The sequence below is a fragment of the Anguilla rostrata genome, chromosome 6 (genome assembly GCF_018555375.3).
Source record: "Anguilla rostrata isolate EN2019 chromosome 6, ASM1855537v3, whole genome shotgun sequence".
Classification (NCBI taxonomy): domain Eukaryota; kingdom Metazoa; phylum Chordata; class Actinopteri; order Anguilliformes; family Anguillidae; genus Anguilla; species Anguilla rostrata.
The window spans coordinates 55,502,767-55,520,577 of record NC_057938.1 but is presented as its reverse complement, the minus strand read 5'-3'; the positions used below and the strand labels follow the sequence as shown (position 1 = coordinate 55,520,577).

The window sequence follows — 17,811 nt, the reverse complement described above, 5'->3', positions numbered from 1 at the left end:
TAATAAGAGACAAATAAAATGGGCTACCGACTTAAGCTTTAACACGAGCAAAACTATTTATTTATCCATAAATTATTTTTTATATAACTAATAAAATAAATTATTGAATAGCTGCGGAATAGTTTTCTGGACGTGGCATAAAATATATATTTAAGTCTTCCTAATAATACAGTGGCGCCTAAATTAACAAAATAGCGAGAAGCATTATGATATTTAATTATAACGAAATGTGCCATTGATGCTATTGCATGTTACTTTTTATCATTGTGATCTCCTTTAGCTTTTTTTTTTTTGTATTTTATATCCTTGTATAGAAGCAATAAAATAGAAAAAAAAACAGTTTAGAGATTTGAGTTTGAAATCCAGGATAAATTTACTCTTGATAAGGCGCACCTTAAACATTGATATTGGGACATAATTTAATCTCTAAAGGGTAAATTGAGTTCAAGAATAAAGTCAGAAATATAAATGGCATTCCATTTGATATTTTCCTGAATGCAAGTGATTGGAATGTTTCGCACGCACGTGCATTATCTTACTTTGCAGGACAAATTCGGATTCTGCCAAGCGATTTATGACAACAGCATTGTTTAATTTTGTGTAACACGTTTTCCTTTTCTATATGATAAAGGTAGGATAGTGACACGTTTTACAAATAGTGTGTTCACTGCATGTGTCCATTTTTTTCCTGAATTGCGCAATTCTCGAAAACAAACTACTTATCAAAATATAACGCAGTAGCCTACTAACATAATCGCATACAGTTGGTATTTTATTAATTTAATATGAATGTGGCACAGTATTCTGAAGTCAAACACATTCGTCATATTTTGTCGTGCTTTTTTAAATAAAACTGTTAATCGCTTCATTGAAAGTCAGTGTTTTCAAAACACCACGAATATTCTGTCACCGGCCCATTTATTAACAGTCTATTCAGCGTTCAGCTGAGCTACCAGAAAATCTTTTATTTGATACCGACACGCTTGATTTCTCGCAAACTGCTGAGCTGTTGAAAACATCAGTGACGCCATAAAATTAGAAGGGTGTCGAAAACATATTCACTCTGCAGTGAAAAGAACACTGGCGTACTGTGCGATGTCATTTCGTTTCGTTGTAATCACTAGCATTCTTATGTAAGCACGAGATGAGTGTTCGCATGTGGTGGTAATTTTAAAAAATAAATTCAGATTTAAACTGAATGAACAAGTCGAACGCACACAGACTGTACGTGTGGCTTTTGGGAATAGATGAACAGTAGATATCAGTGACGGACACGGCGGACCTCCCCTACAAAAATAACGTACAAATATGATGGGGTTCCTAAAGGATACATTTGTCAGTAAACACGCAAGTAAAGCCGTTTATTACCCGGTATGAATTGGGCCTAAAAGAAGAGCGGAATGAAAATGAAAGCGGGCAAAACTAACCTATTATAATTAATGAAAACAAAGTCTCATTTGTTGAAATAAATGGTTGGGTCTAAATTGTGCTAGTGTCAAAATAATGTCAGTTTAAAAAATGATTTTAAAAAGGGGGCACCTCAACACAAACAGAACATGTTAATTAGATTGAGGATTGTGCTCAACTGAGATTCCATTACATGGAATTGAATGCCTTATTTCAGGGAGCTGGTGTGAGTTTGTATAGTCTGACAGGTTTTAATTTAATACTTTTTTTTTGCGTGGTTTTAGTAGTTAAGTCTTAAAGCTTGTTGTCATTTCTGTATATTTTAAAGTTGAATCAGTTGTCATACCCCTATAAATGCATACAATAAAATACTATTGTGTTTTTGTTTTTCCAAATTATTTTTTCAAAACTATTTAGCATTATTAGCTAATCCATCCATATATTACAAATATAACAAATATTATAACCTACATTTTTCATATTACTAATTTATAAATGTAGCAATATTTAGGAGAGCATCTTCCTATGACATATGATAGTGTCGCACTAATCTTTCGGATTCCAATGGCATGTGTTTGTCCTCTATTGTACATGCGCAGTGAAATGATCATTATTAAATGAACTGATAGAGTGGATTTTACTTTGATAGAGTACATGTGATCGCTCATTGACTCAGACTGTGTGAGAGGTAAGTTGACCGTGAACAGTTTTACTGTGTTTATGAATATGGGTGGATGAATATGGGTTTAGTATGTATATCAGCAAGCTGTGGATGAATATGGGTTTAGTATGTATATCAGCATGGTGTGGATGAATATGGGTTTAGTATGTATATCGGCACGGTGTGGATGAATATGGGTTTAGTATGTATATCGGCAAACTGTGGATGAATATGGGTTTAGTATGTGTATCAGCAAACTGGATGAATATGGGTTTAGTATGTATATCAGCACGGTGTGGATGAATATGGGTTTAGTATGTATATCGGCACGGTGTGGATGAATATGGGTTTAGTATGTATATCAGCACGGTGTGGATGAATATGGGTTTAGTATGTATATCAGCACGGTGTGGATGAATATGGGTTTAGTATGTATATCAGCAAGCTGTGGATGAATATGGGTTTAGTATGTATATCAGCAAGCTGTGGATGAATATGGGTTTAGTATGTATATCAGCATGGTGTGGATGAATATGGGTTTAGTATGTATATCAGCATGGTGTGGATGAATATGGGTTTAGTATGTATATCAGCACGGTGTGGATGAATATGGGTTTAGTATGTATATCAGCACGGTGTGGATGAATATGGGTTTAGTATGTATATCAGCATGGTGTGGATGAATATGGGTTTAGTATGTATATCGGCATGGTGTGGATGAATATGGGTTTAGTATGTATATCGGCATGGTGAGGATGAATATGGGTTTAGTATGTATATCGGCATGGTGTGGATGAATATGGGTTTAGTATGTATATCAGCACGGTGTGGATGAATATGGGTTTAGTATGTATATCAGCAAGCTGTGGATGAATATGGGTTTAGTATGTATATCAGCACGGTGTGGATGACTATGGGTTTAGTATGTATATCAGCAAACTGTGGATGACTACGGGTTTAGTATGTATATCAGCAAACTGTGGATGACTACGTGTTTAGTATGTATATCAGCAAACTGTGGATGAATATGTGTTTAGTATGCATATCAGCAAACTGTAGATGAATATGGGTTTAGTATGTATATCGGCACGGTGTGGATGAATATGGGTTTAGTATGTATATCGGCACGGTGTGGATGAATATGGGTTTAGTATGTATATCGGCATGGTGTGGATGAATACGGGTTTAGTATGTATATCGGCATGGTGTGGATGAATATGGGTTTAGTATGTATATCAGCGCGGTGTGGATGAATATGGGTTTAGTATGTATATCAGCACGGTGTGGATGAATATGGGTTTAGTATGTATATCAGCACGGTGTGGATGAATATGGGTTTAGTATGTATATCAGCATGGTGTGGATGACTACAAGGCTTTAGTTTGTGGTTGGCTGGGGCACTTGGGGGTTTGAGAGCTTATATACACTGTCAGGAAAAGGGGTCCAGTGGGGGGGGGTCCATTTCTGTTCTCCAAGGTACCATTCCTGTTAATGTTCCCACACAGGGACATATTTGTACCTTAGAATACTAATCTAAAAAGGTGAAGGGTACAATGGGTGTACCTTCGAGGGTACTGCGCCTGTAACAAGTCATTGTACCCCCTAGAAGTAAATTTTTTGCACATTTTTACTGACAGCGTACCTGCCCCCCCCCCATACAGGTGGTGGCCCTTGGGGAGGTTGCCGACGGGACGGTCGTCACGGTGATGGCGGGCAATGACGAGAACTACTCTGCGGAGCTTCGGAACGCCTCGGGCGTGATGAAGAACCAGGTGGCGCGCTTCAACGACCTGAGATTCGTCGGCCGCAGCGGAAGAGGTGGGTGCCCCCCCCCCCCCACCTCCTCCCCCCCCCCACTCCCCTGACAGACGTTCCCAAGCCGTTTCACCACCACACGCTTTCAACACGCAGCACACGCGCGCGCGTCTCTCTACGCCGCACACGCCTCGAATGTCGCGCTAGCCGTGTGCGCCGCCGATGGTTCGACCCTCTCCCGCCAGCCCGTGTGCACAGGACGCACTTCGAAGCTCGACTGTTTGCGTGCGTTTGTGGTCTCTCTGGCGGTTTTCACAGGTATACGCAGGTATACGCAGGTATACGCAGGTATACGCAGGTGTAGCAGAAGCGTCAGTGCCGAGCGCGCTCTGTAAGAAGCTGTCCTGGGCGCAGTCCGGCCCCTCTACCCCTTTAGCCAGGAAGCCCGTGCAGCTCACAGACGTTTGATTTGCAGTTTATACGGACAACATGGCGGCTGCCGCCGTTCTTGGCCTGATCCCGCGAATATTAAAGTTCTCCGTTTCACCCCTAAAAGCAAAACCTACGGACTCAATCTACACAGGAAAGAGCATCTGACTCGGGTCACTGTAATATTGTTGGTTTATCATAAAAAAAGACAGCAGTTAGTAAAATTAAACTGCACTAAATAACACTTGCATCCTTTGACCACTAAAGTGCTTTACTAATTAAAAATTTTATTTAAATAATTTCGAATAATTTTATTGTTTTTAGGTTCTTTTTTCTCAAGCTTCAGCGACGCCTGACATCTCACTTCAGTAAAATAAATTAAAACAGTAGCAGTTATTATTTACTTACTTCATTTATATAGTTATTAATGAGTTACTCAGTTAAGAATCCAGTTTATGGTAGTTAGATTAAACTGGGGCCTTAGTCTTGGAAAAGAGCAAATAAATTTTTTTGTGATATGGGAGAAGGCCTTACTTTCTTGCCAAAAGCCTTCTGTACATTTCCATATCCTCCTAAAATGCTAAATATGCTTCCAGCGGGAGCTGAATAAACCCATGAATGCAGCGCTGATTCCTGAAGCGATCCCTGTGAGTTTGGAAATGCTGTAGATCAGTTCTGACCCCTGGAGAAATCACACACACACATCACGCACGCACGCACGCACACACACCAGTAATGTGAATCTGTGTGTGCCGCATTCATGTACACACTGTTTTTCCCCATAAAGCCAAGTTACTAACGCGTCAGAAATCGAGGTCGACTCAAACTATGAAAAGTTGGTAACTTTGTATAGCATGTCAAAAAAAAATATGGACACTTAAAAATTCCAAATCCTTTACTTGAGTGCAATTGTTACTTACATCAACAGTAGTCTTGCTAAAATAGGATGCTCTCATTCTGTAGATATAAACCCCTGTTAAATAAATAATAAATCTAGCATTAATCGGACCTCTACCGCATAGACCGTTTTTTTTCCTGCATCGGCTTTCTCAACTTTACACCTCTGTAGCAAAACGTTCAGTTTCGGCCTCTCCTCTGCATCAGACGCAGGCGATGTTCCCACGCGAGTTCTCTGGAAAGAGGTGCCGGGGCTTGCCCCTTTGCTCAGTTTTGGTAGTGACTCATTTTGGTTTTAGTGCTCGCCGGCGTTTCGCCTCGGTTGCACCGCGGAGCACGGTGAGCGGTTTCTTACGCACCCGTCCGTTTGCTTGCTCAGCCCGTAACTACGCCCGTAACTACGTCCGTAACTACGTCTGTAATTACGCCCTCAGCGACGTCAGTCGTCGTCAGAACAGCCGAACGGTCTCTGTAAACCTGCCCCCCCACCCCCACACACACACACACACACACCTCTGGCAAAGGTCAGACAGAAGCCCATAGAAAACGCTGGGGCATCATGGGGGGGGGGGCCTGGAGGTGTTGAAATTCCAAGGTGAACTGACAAAATTTTGTCCTGGATGGAACTGTCAGGTGGTATGCAGACAGACTGTCAGTCAGGAGGAGGGGGTGGGGGGGGGTCATATCAGCTTTTCCGCTTCTCCACTTGTCTGGTTTGGGGGCGCTGTACCGTAACGCCCAGTTCAGACCGAATATTCGCGACGCGACCAGCTGCAACCGGCGACGCTTTGCAACGTTCTAAAACAACTGGCCAGCGGCGATCAGACGACCTGAATCGGCTGCAGCGGCGCGCGCCGGCATCAGAGGTTCTGAGCCGAGCGGTTCCCACCGTGGACGTATTCTATGGTTCACACCGTAGACGTATTCTATGGTCCGCGCCGCCGCAGCTCCTCTCAGCAACACTCCGAACGGTTTTGCTGCGTCGTGGCGAATCTTCGGTCTGAACGAAGGCTTTAAGAGTCCGACGTGCCGTCGCTGTTGCAGGGCGGATAAAGTCTTCGCTTCTCGGCATTTTTGGTTAAGTACGGTTAAGCGTAGCGTTCGCGTTCCGTACGAGGACCGCTGTGAGCTCACCGGCCTGGAGAAGCTTCTGAACGACACGACACAGATCGGCCAGGGAACGTCACCCAGGAGAGCGCTCCTGCTCAGGAGCAGTTGCCTAAAAGGGCCATAGGACTGGTTACCGTGAATGGTGTTGGGTTCGGCTGATTTGGCTTTGCATTGGATTTTGGATTCGGTTTATAGGATTGGAATAAAGGAATGGTTTGTTATAAAAAATGTTTAAAATTTTTTTCCCCAAATAGCTTCTTCTCAGACGTTCTCAGATCACACCCACTTGGCATTTCAAAAGTAGCCCGAAAAACGGCAGACCTGCAGCTTTGCATTTTCATTTTAAATTTTCTTCCGCCCATGGGATCATCTTTAAAGTAGCACGATTGGGCAATGAAACCACAGACATTGCCACACTGTCTGCATTTAGATAGACGGATCATTATTGTCTGTTGCCCACAGAGATTTTTTTTGTGCATCACAGCTGCCGTGTCTGTAGCGGTCACAATAAAAGACAAAACAAAAAAAAAAAAACCTGATTTTAAAACAAAGGCTATTATAAAGGACAAGGAGCTGCATCATCAGAATCATAACCATAACCTGTGTCTCATGCAACCCTGATCTAATCCAGCATCATCCAGGCTATATGCACGGTGTTCTAGGGTTCTATTATATTAGTAAAACACCTGGACCCAGGCCATTGTGAAACAAGGTGCGATTTACGACCCAATCTGGCAGAGAATTAATATTAAAATGCCTTTTATGTCCCTTTGATCTCATCCCCAAATCTCCCGCCCCGTTTCTTCCCCTGACTCGCCTGGCAAGTTTATTTTTGTGACCGCCGAACTTGCCAGCCTGCATTTCTACCGAACGCTTGCATTTCATTTTTAGTCGGAGTTAAAGACAGATGTTTGGCCAGAGAGAGAGAGAGAGAGAGATAGATAGAGAGAAACTGAGAGAGAGACAGAGACAGAGAGAGACACACAGAGAGAGAGAATGAGAGAGTGAGAGTGTGAAAGAATGAGAGAGAGAGTGAGAGAGAGAGAGACAGAGAGAGAGAGAATGAGAGAGAGAGAGAGAGAGAGAGAAAATGAGAGGCTGGTTCTGCAGTGAACAGCCCAATGTGTCCCTTTACAACTTTCCGGGTTGTTTGACTGTGGAGAATGTTAGCTTAACCTCTGACCCCCCCCCAGTCGAGTTCGGAGTTCCCCTCACTGCGTAAAACAGAGCTCACACACTCACTCACTCACTCACGCACAACACACACACACAGCCGCAGAAGCCTGTCCCAGGACGCTCAGCGTGTGAACAGGTCACCAGGCCGGTTGTAAATACAGCTCCTTGCTGTGCTTTTTCAAAGCACGTTTCCCGATTGGCTGGTTTAACTGTGACACGCGGGCCGCATCCAGTTCTCTCAGGGCAGCCATTTGAACACTCCAGAACTCCAGGGAAAGCATCTGATTGGCCATCAGGAGTGCACAGTGAATTACCACTTCCTTATTAAAAAATAGCACATCCAAAAAAATGGCTTTCATTGGTTACACTCATTGGGGTTTATAGTGCTGGTGTAAGTGCTGTCTTTCTGTCAGGGGTTTATAGTGCTGCTGTAAGCACTGTCTGTCTGTCAGGGGTTTACAGTTCTGGTGTAAGTGCTGTCTGTCTGGCAGGGGTTTATAGTGCTGTGTAAGGTCTCTGGCAGGGTACAGTGCTGTAAGTGCTGTCTGTCTGGCAGGGGTTTATAGTGCTGGTGTAAGTGATGTCTGTCTGGCAGGCGGTTATAGGGCTGGTATAAGCGATGTCTGTCTGGCAGGGGTTTATAGTGCTGTGTAAGTGCTGTCTGTCTGGCAGGGGTTTATAGTGCTGGTGTAAGTGCTGTCTGTCTGGCAGGGGTTTATAGTGCTGGTGTAAGTGCTGTCTGTCTGACAGGGGTTTATAGTGCTGTGTAAGTGCTGTCTGTCTGGCAGGGGTTTATAGTGCTGGTGTAAGTGCTGTCTGTCTGGCAGGGGTTTATAGTGATGTGCAAGTGCTGTCTGTCTGGCAGGGGTTTATAGTGCTGGTGTAAGTGCTGTCTGTCTGGCAGGGGTTTATAGTGATGTGTAAGTGCTGTCTCTCTGGCAGGGGGTTATAGTGCTGGTGTAAGTGCTGTCTGTCTGGCAGGGGTTTATAGTGCTGGTGTAAGTGCTGTCTGTCTGGCAGGGGTTTATAGTGCTGGTATAAGCGATGTCTCTCTGGCAGGGGTTTATAGTGCTGGTGTAAGTGCTGTCTGTCTGGCAGGGGGTTATAGTGCTGGTGTAAGTGCTGTCTGTCTGGCAGGGGGTTACAGTGCTGGTGTAAGTGCTGTCTCTCTGGTAGGGGTTTATAGAGCTCAGTATGGTCATATGAGGTCACTGCCACAGAATTTCATGTAATTTATGACCTGTGCATTTCCCTGGAACAGGTCCCTCTCTCTCCCTCTCTCAGCAGGACTCCTGTTATACTTATCCACAACCGTTTCATACAACATCTCTCTGTCCTGAGCAGTATTCTCTCTGTAGATCTTTCACAAACACATGCACATGCCTGAATGCACATGAGTCAGAGAAAGAAAGAGTACGTGAGAATGTGTATGAGTTTGTGTGTGTGTGTGTGTGTGTGTGTGCGTGTGTCCGTGGGTGCATGAGAGACAGAGGGAGTGGGCGAGTGAGTGAAAGAGAGAAAGCGTTCTTGCATGTGTGGGATAACCGTGCCTACACATGCCACACAGGGAGATAACTCCGCCCACACAGGGAGATAACTCCGCCCACACAGGGAGATAACTCCGCCCACACTCCCCACCTGGGGTAATAATAACCCCGCCCACTCACCCATGCGGGGAGATAACCCCGCCCACACACCCACACGAGAAGATAGCCAAACACTGACTAAACAGGAAACCCACAGACAAGGAAGCTGATGTTCCATCTCGCCTTCACCATGAAAGAAAGTCAGGATAATACCCATGATGCTCTGCTGTTAGGTTCAGTTCCAAGCCGCCTCCCCATGTGCATAGACTGAGCAGAGTATAAGCAAACAGTAAAAGACACAGTATCAGAAAGGTGAAGTGTAACTGGTGGCTGTGTAGCATAGTGGTTATGGACCTGGATTTATAACTCAGAGGTTGCCGGTTTGATTCCCAGCTGGGGCGGTGCCGCTGTACCCCTCGAGCGAAAGTACTTGAACTTGAATTGCTTCAGTAAGCAGTTCGAGCTTTTTTTTTCTCATCACCTCAGTAAAAAAAACTATCCAGCTGTGCAAATGGAGTGCATGTAAAAATGTAATCTGTGCGAGTCGTCCTGGGTAAGCGTTTCTGTTAAATGCCAAAATGTAATTCAAGAAGCAAAGAGCAATGGGAAAAGTTTCTGGGATTTAGTGAAATGATGGCGCAACTTTGCCTCCCCCCCCCCACCCCCGGTAAACAGTCAGAGACAGCAGAGAACTGGGGGTTTAATAAACGAAAACCTGAGAACCTGGAATCTGACTATTGGCCCACAGAGTCGGAGGCAGCCAAACGGTTTCCTCAAACTGAGTAAATTAAATTAAATTCAGTTAAATTATTGTTTTATTTGTTTTGTAGCGTAGGTACTTGCAACACAAGGCTGTGCTGTGGCTACAGACTGTTGTCAGGAGAGTATAATAATAATAATAATAATAATAATAATAATAATAATAATAATAATAATAATAATATGACAGAGTGTATGTATAGCACATTTTCATGAAATGAATAGCAGCTCAGACGTGGTCATGTGATGTAATAAAACCTGGTCATGCTGAGTGTGCATGTCCTACTCCTACCCGTCGCTATTTGGGGGGGGGGGGGGGGGGTGAGGGGGGATGGGTGAAAAGGGTTTAATGTCCAGCTCTGCTGATGCTGCACAGGACCATGGGTAACTGCAACGTTAGCAGAAATGGCGCATGTGGGCGTTGAGTTCGCACGAGCGAATTTAGAGAGATAATTGTGGGGCATTAACCGAGTGAGGGCCGGATTGTGCATTGTTCTCCAGGGAGGGGGGGGACCCCACGGTCCAAAACATGAGCAGCAGGAGGTATGCAAATGAGCGCTGGGCTCTGAATGTGTCACATTGTGTCCGGACGCTAATGGGGCCTTCGACCCGTGTCATGTCTTTCAGGCAAGAGCTTCACTCTGACAATCACGGTATTCACCAACCCGCCACAAGTGGCCACTTACCACCGAGCCATAAAGGTCACCGTGGACGGCCCGCGCGAGCCGAGGAGTGAGTACCCACACTGCACCAATACATTAACCTCAGCCCCACACTGGACTACAACGCCCATGAGCCTCAGCTCCACACAGCACTACAATACCCATGAGCCTCAGCTCCACACAGCACTACAATACCCATGAGTCTCAGCACCACACAGCACTACAACACCCATGAGCCTCAGTCCCACACTGCAATACCAATCAAGGCACAATCCACACGATAACCATCAGCCTCAATCTCTTATTAGACTACAATACCCATCAGCCCCAGTCGCGTATTGTTTGACAATACAATGTGAGAATCATCCGGCAGGGCAGTGTGGCTCGTCCTACGCCGTGTAGCACCAATGGGGCCGGGTCAGGGCGGGGCATGGGTCCAAGGCCTGCTACCCGTGTTGGCACGGCGACCCGTGTGTGCGTGGCGCAGTGGGAGGGATGCAGATATTCCAGGAGTGGGTTGAGAGGATGTGTTGTGTTAAGTGGCAGCGTTAGCGCGCGAGGCCGCCGCGGAGAGGAGCCGCACACAATGTGGGGTATTGTGTGGCCGCGCCGCGCAGACGGAGCGGAGGAACACAAACGGCCTTTCAGCCGCTCGCCCTAAAGAAATGTTTACCTTCCTGAGCCCTGCCGCATCCCTGCTGCACGCGCGGGACCAACAGAGAGCGTGCCGCGCGCGTGCACACACGCACACACACACACGCGCACGCACATGCACACGCACACGTACATGCACACGCACACACTCACACACACACTCGCACTCGCACACGCTCATACACACACACACACACGCACACACGCACACACACACACACACACACACACACACACACACTCACACACGCTCGTGCACACACACGCACGCACACACACAAACACACATGCACACGCACACGCACACACACACACACACACACACACGCACGCACGCGCACGCACATGCACACGCACACGCACACACTCGCACGCGCACGCACACGCACACACTCGCACAAACACACAAACACACATGCGTACACACGCACTGTGAGGATCCCCACGCACAGAGCAAGCATCCCTGAAACGCGGAGAGCTCGTCCCTGAAAAAGCTTTCATGCGTTTTCCCGCTGCATGTTTTTGTCATTTCTCCTAATGCGAGGCTGCAGTCTTCAGCTCCCGAGTGAAGAGCTCTGTCCTTCCCGCAAACTCCAAAAATAGCGGAAATAGCGGGAAAACGTGAGCAGCGGAGCGTCTGAGCTCTGGAGGGCGTGAACGGGAGCCCAGCGTTGGCGGACCGCAAGGATCAAAGACGGTCAGGGGGGGAGATCATGTGCAGATGGCGCCTTTCTGAACGGGGTTTTTACAGGCCACGCCCTTGTCCCCTGATTGGCCGCTCCATTGAGCGGGAAAACCGGCCTTCCCGCCAAAACCATGGCGCCCAGAGGCAGCTCAGCACGCCGTCCGCCATGACGGCCTTTCATGTGGCAGGAGCCCCGCGAAGGCCTTACCGCCATAAAGCACCAGAATGTTTCCCGCTAACGCTCCTTCATCCCCCGTGAGGCCCAGTGTTTCCAGCCCGTCTTATTTTTTTCCCTCCAAATATTCCGGTTGTCAGAGAGGACACTGCAGAGTGCCACAGGTTTTATAAAACAGATTTAAGCTGCGGGTGCTCTTTGGGAAAGGAGCAATGCAAGTCTGTATTATTGGATTTAACCCCCGCATTTTGAAATTTTATGAACCGCTTTTTATATTCGGGGTGATATTGAACCCAACGGCTTAAGCCGACACAAAGTTTTTGTAATATTAAAAATGTTGACGCTTTGTGTGTCGGCATCTTAATGTCTTACAAATAACTGGCCTTGTATCCCTGAATATTAAAAGTCTTTGAGAAACTGTGAACTTTAAAAAGTGGCGCCAGCGTCGCCCACAAAATATCATTAAAAAAAAAAAGGTTCATTTTTCATATGTTTTATACAGCTAGAGAGCCTGGGGGTCAAAATGACCTCAGACAGAAAACATATCATCATGTTCATTCCTATTTAGTGTTTACTGTTCAGTCCCACCAAATTAGGAAACGTACAGTATCAAGATGAAAAAATTTGGTCGACTCCTGTTGTCAAACACTGAAGTGGGTCAAACATAAATATGAGGGTTAAGGGGGGAAAAAAAAAGAGGTAAAAATAGAGAAAAAAGTGAAATAAAAACAATACACAATGAGGGCAGGCTGTCTGGTCGTCTTCCAAAATGCAAATATAAATAAAAGCGCTGGAACCGTTTGAACCCGGGACATGCAGTATTTGAGCGTCCCCCCCCCCCCCCACCCCCCCACCCAACCCCATTATTGTTAATTCCCGGGGGGCCAGCATGGAGCACACTCCTCTGTTCCAGTCAACAGGGACCGCTGGGGCTGAACGTACTGACAGGTACAGTGAAATATTGTGTAAATATATATATATATAATATCGCGCTGTTATTATTATTATTATTATAATCAGGTTCCGTTTCACTGACATTCGGGGGCGGGTGGGTGTCCTGTTCTGGGCCCAAACCAGAGATTTCAATTTTTTTCCTTCTGCATGATTAAATTAATATTTCCCCAGCTCCATGGTTAGCCTACGTAGCATCGCGCTAACATCCGCTGTCTTTAAAGGAGCATTCTGTGAAACAGAAGAGAGAAACACACACACACACACACACACACACACACACACACACACACACACACACACACACACACACACACACACGGCTTTACAACGCCAGCCGATGCCAGCCAATCTGGCCGGCAGCTGTTCGCAGACAAGCTTCTCTGTTTTTTTTTTTATTCATAAAAATATTTTGTCCTCCTCCTCTCCTCCTACTCATTTTTTTTTCTTGGCATGAAACTGAATGCTATCGCCCCGCGGAACGGCCACCCCCCCCCCCGCCACCCCCCCGGTCCCCGTAAACACATCACGCATTAGGGCCGCATCTCCTGTCCACACCGGTCCAGAATCGTCACTCGTTACTGGATTAAACCGTACCCCCCGCCCCCCACCCGTGCCCCTCCCGTACCCACCTTTGATCTCACACACACTTCCTGTTCCTCTGCCCACTTCTTAAAAACTCCCTTCACAGAGAAACGACTGCAGATGACTGCCAGACACACTGAAGACATTAAACTGAAGGCGCAGGGGAAGGATGGCTGGGGCAGGCTTGGTTGGGTGCCGCTGTTTTGCCCCTCTTTGTGTTAAACGGGCGATTTTTATAACACACTGTCTACCAGGCACAGGCACAGGCTGTGGTGTGCCGTCCTGCCTGTGTGCGATCTTAAGCAGGTGGAGGTGCCCTGCAATGAGGGGGGGGGGGAAAAAGCCATAAATGTTTTTGTTAATTTGAATATGATGTCTGATTATGGCAGTTAAACCACAGAAAAATAACACTACTGTGTGATTAACAAGATAAGGGCTAGCATTAGCATGGCTGCAGCTAGTCGCTGGATGTGTGATGGGACCGTCCCCTCAAAAATTACACCCCCCCCCCCCCCACACCTGATGGACCGCGCTCCGGACAGAGTGAGAGCGGGTTATTAACGCTCAATTAGGCCTAACGACCCTGGGGGTAATTAGTGAGGACGGCCGAGGCCCAGGATGCTGTGGAGCCCGAGCGGGAGAAGGCCGATCGGTCGGTTGGGCGGCGGGATTTGGGGAAAAGAGTCACGGGGTTTTTACGAGCTCTTCATGACTGACAGTGCCCCCATTTTCAGCCATATTTCCACCCCCACCCCCACCCCCCACCCCTGAGCTGCAGTATATAAAAATTCCAGATGGGAATTATAAATAAATTGGTGCAGAAGCGGGAGTGTTCCGTTTCAGGTATTTAGACGAGGGGCGCGGGGGTGTGTGTTTTAAGGGCAAGTGAGTTCACACTGGGCCTTTGTGTTCCCCATTAAACTGCCCCCCCCCCCCCGCTTCCCCCGGCCCCCCCCCTGTGGCTGAAAGCCTTGGGTTCTCAGTGCTTCTCAGTGTTTATTTTCAGTGTTTATTTTCAGTGTACTTCTGACATACTTAGCGCTGGCTGAGCCGCGTCAGGAAGTCCATTAGCCCAGTATTTATGTGCTCTGCGTGGCCCGTGGGGGGGTCGTTAGAACCCAGAGAGCGTGTCCCCCCACCAAACCTACCCCCCCATCCCACAGGGGCGGAGAACACAATGCATTTTGTTCACTGATAGACACTGAACAGGAGAGCTCTGTCCACACCCAGTGGAGGGGAACACACCTTTCTCTGTGTATTTGTGTAGGTGTGTGTGTGAGCATGTACAAGTCTACGTTCATGTATGTGTATGCATGGTAGTGTGTGTGGAAGATGTTTGTGTGTGTGTGTGTGGAAGTCTGCATTTACATGTGTGTGGAAGTGTACGTATGAGTTTGTGGTAATGTTTGTGTGTCTGTATAAGTCTATATTCATAGGTGTGTGCACATGGTAGTGTGTGTGCGTGTCTGTAGAAGTCTGCATTCATGTGTGTTTGTGTGCGCGTGTGTGGTAGTGCGCGTGTGTCTGTGTGTGCGTGCGCACACGTGTGTGGTAGTACACATAATGGGAGCGATTAGTTGGAAGCTGGTTTGGTACGAGGTAGGCTGGAGGTTATTAAAGTTATTAAAAGCAATTCAAGAGTAAGAGAGGGGGCGGAGCCGATTAGCCTAGCGGACGTCTACAGGACGGCCTGTGTCTGTCTGACAGGGCGGTTCTGTACAGGACGGCCTGTGTCTGTCTGACAGGGCGGTTCTGTACAGGACGGCCTGTGTCTGTCTGACAGGGCGGTTCTGTACAGGACGGCCCGTGCTGCTGACAGGGGTTTGTACAGACGGCCGTTCTTTGAAGGGCGGTTCTGACAGGACGGCCCGTGTCTGTCTGCAGGGCGTCGTGTCTGTCTGACAGGGCGGTTCTGTGTCTGTCTGACAGGGCGGTTCTGTACAGGACGGCCTGTGTCTGTCTGACAGGGCGGTTCTGTACAGGACGGCCCGTGTCTGTCTGACAGGGCGGTTCTGTACAGGACGGCCTGTGTCTGTCTGACAGGGCGGTTCTGTACAGGACGGCCTGTGTCTGTCTGACAGGGCGGTTCTGTACAGGACGGCCTGTGTCTGTCTGACAGGGCGGTTCTGTGCAGCCCGATTCTCCGCTGCCTCTCCGGCACATTCCACACAGAGCAGGCCCAGAACCGCCCCGGGGGGCTAACGTACAGCCTTTTATTGAGCCTGACAGCACGTCAGAGTGACAGCCTAATCGTTATTCAGAGACAGGCAGAGTGTCTGTCTCTGAATAGAGAGAGTTTGGTACAGGGGTGATGGGGCCGGGCGTCTCAGGCAGAGGTTGCAGGTTCTAATCCCAGGCAGGGCACAGCGACATACCCTTGAGCAAGGAAGGTACTTAGCCCGAAATAGAAACACTGTAGAAACAGAGTATGGGTTTGTTTTTTTTTTTTAAGTAAGTCACTTGCTGTGCAAGTCTCACTGGATAAAGGCTAATTCTAAAACAAGTAAATGCTGTAAGTACTGTAATTATTTCATTAACTCTTTCACTTGGGCAGTAGACTTGTGTAACATTTTTAAATGTGATCCTTTTGTATACAGCTGGAGATTTTACTGAAACGATTCTGACCCTACGACCAATCACATGCTGACCTGCAAGGCTGCTCTGTGATGCTCTAGTAGAGTGTAACACTGTCTGTGTGATGCTCTAGTAGAGTGTAACACTGTGTAATGCTCTGTGTGACGCTCTGGCAGAGTGTGACGCTCTGTGACGCTCTGGTAGAGTGTAACACTGTGTGTAATGCTCTGTGAGATGCTCTAGTAGAGTGTAACACTGTGTAATGCTCTGTGTGACGCTCTGGCAGATCAAGCACCCTTTCCTGGGCTGGGCTGTTTCCTGAACCCTGGAGCACACACAGACCACACAGACTCCTGGCACAAGCCTAGGCTGCCTGGATCTGATCGCTCTCTCTCTCGCTCTCCCTCTCTCTCGCTCGCTCGCTCACACCCACACACAATCTGTCACCCCCCCCCCACTTTCTTTTCATTCCTTCTCCATGTCCCGCCCTCCATCCCCCTCCTTTCCTCTTCTCTCTGTCTGTCTTCCTCAATTTTCTCCATCCCACTCCTTCCTTCTTTCTTCCTCTCCTCGGATAATTCTCTCTGATCTGACTCTCTCTCTCCCCTTCTCTCCCTCCCCCTCCCCCTCCCTCCATCTTTACCTCCCCCCTCTCCCTCTCCTTTCTCTCCCTCTCCACCTCTTTCTCTCTCTCCCTCCCTCCCTCCCTCCCTCCCTCTCTCTCTCTCTCCCAGTGGAAGCGGTGTCGTCCGCCCTGCTCCTGGGTCTGTGGCTCAAACGGCCCCATTGTTTCAGAGCTCTGAAATGAAAGGGGGACAGCTAGCCCTGCTGTCACCATAGCGATTATAAACTGAAATAGAAACGGATGTGTATCCCTCTCTCCCTCTCTGTCTGTCTCTCTTGCTCTTTTATCCATTGTGTCACCCTTGGAGGACTGATGGGAGCTGACAGGGCAGACACATTTGATATTTATAAAGCGCGTTTAGTATTTTTTTTTACATAAGCCAGAGTCTGCATTCTTTGTATTTTTATTACACTGTAGGTGGTAATGCTGGGAGTTTGAGTTTGGCAGACCCCACCCCCCCTCCCCCCTACAAACTGCCCCTTGAGCAGCGAGCCACAGCAGTCACCTGCGAGCCGGTACCTGGCCCCTACGCCATGCGGCCGCGATGTGGAAGCGCTGGCTGGGCGTGGGGGGGGGTGGTGGGGCGTGGGGCAACCCTGCCGTGACTGGCGGGTGTTTGTCTGAGGCCGAGCCGTTTTTACCAGGACGGGGTGAATAAATGTTGGCTCAGTTTTTAAGTCAGCAGGATGTCACATCCCTCTCGGTGCTCATGCTCATGTTCGCTGGGGAGGGTGGGGGGAAGAGGGGTGCTTTCAAACGCATGTTTGCACAGACGGGCCGACCACACCTGTCTGTCTGTCTGTCTCAGAGAGGCTCTTTCAGGTGCACAAGAGGATGAGGGGGGCCTAAAACATGGGCTGTTTCTTATTGACGGAAATTCAAAAAGGGGGTGGGGTCAGGGGTCAAGGTTCACAGATGCCCTGAGCTCGTTTTTTTTGCCCCATATTAGCACTGGGGTCCCTCCATTGCGTTGGTGTACTTTGCTTTGACTGGAGTTCAGCGCGCTCACCAAAAACGGTCCCACAGAACGTCGTCTGACTGCAGCCAATCACAGGTGTCGCTGAAACCGGAGCAACCTGAAATTCGGGCGAGGCGCTCCGGTTATAAATCTCGCCGTGTC

At 47.6% G+C, this 17,811-nt stretch overlaps 2 protein-coding genes across 10 annotated transcripts in view; one reads left to right on the top strand and one right to left on the bottom strand.

Moving 5' to 3' along the window:
• The window catches only part of LOC135257704 (zinc finger protein 227-like), a 144,486-nt gene that overhangs the window by 111,220 nt on the left and 15,455 nt on the right, over positions 1 to 17,811 (bottom strand). The window lies entirely within an intron of this gene.
• LOC135257702 (runt-related transcription factor 2-like) overlaps positions 1 to 17,811 on the top strand; it is a 56,053-nt gene that overhangs the window by 27,270 nt on the left and 10,972 nt on the right. For 6 of the 7 annotated variants that reach the window (XM_064340732.1, XM_064340731.1, XM_064340729.1 and 3 more), the window contains exons 4-5: positions 3,730 to 3,886; positions 10,408 to 10,512. In XM_064340732.1, coding sequence (XP_064196802.1) covers positions 3,730 to 3,886; positions 10,408 to 10,512 — 262 coding nt within the window. The remainder of the gene's footprint in view (positions 1 to 3,729; positions 3,887 to 10,407; positions 10,513 to 17,811) is intronic. The other variant, XM_064340730.1, reaches the window with a different exon arrangement.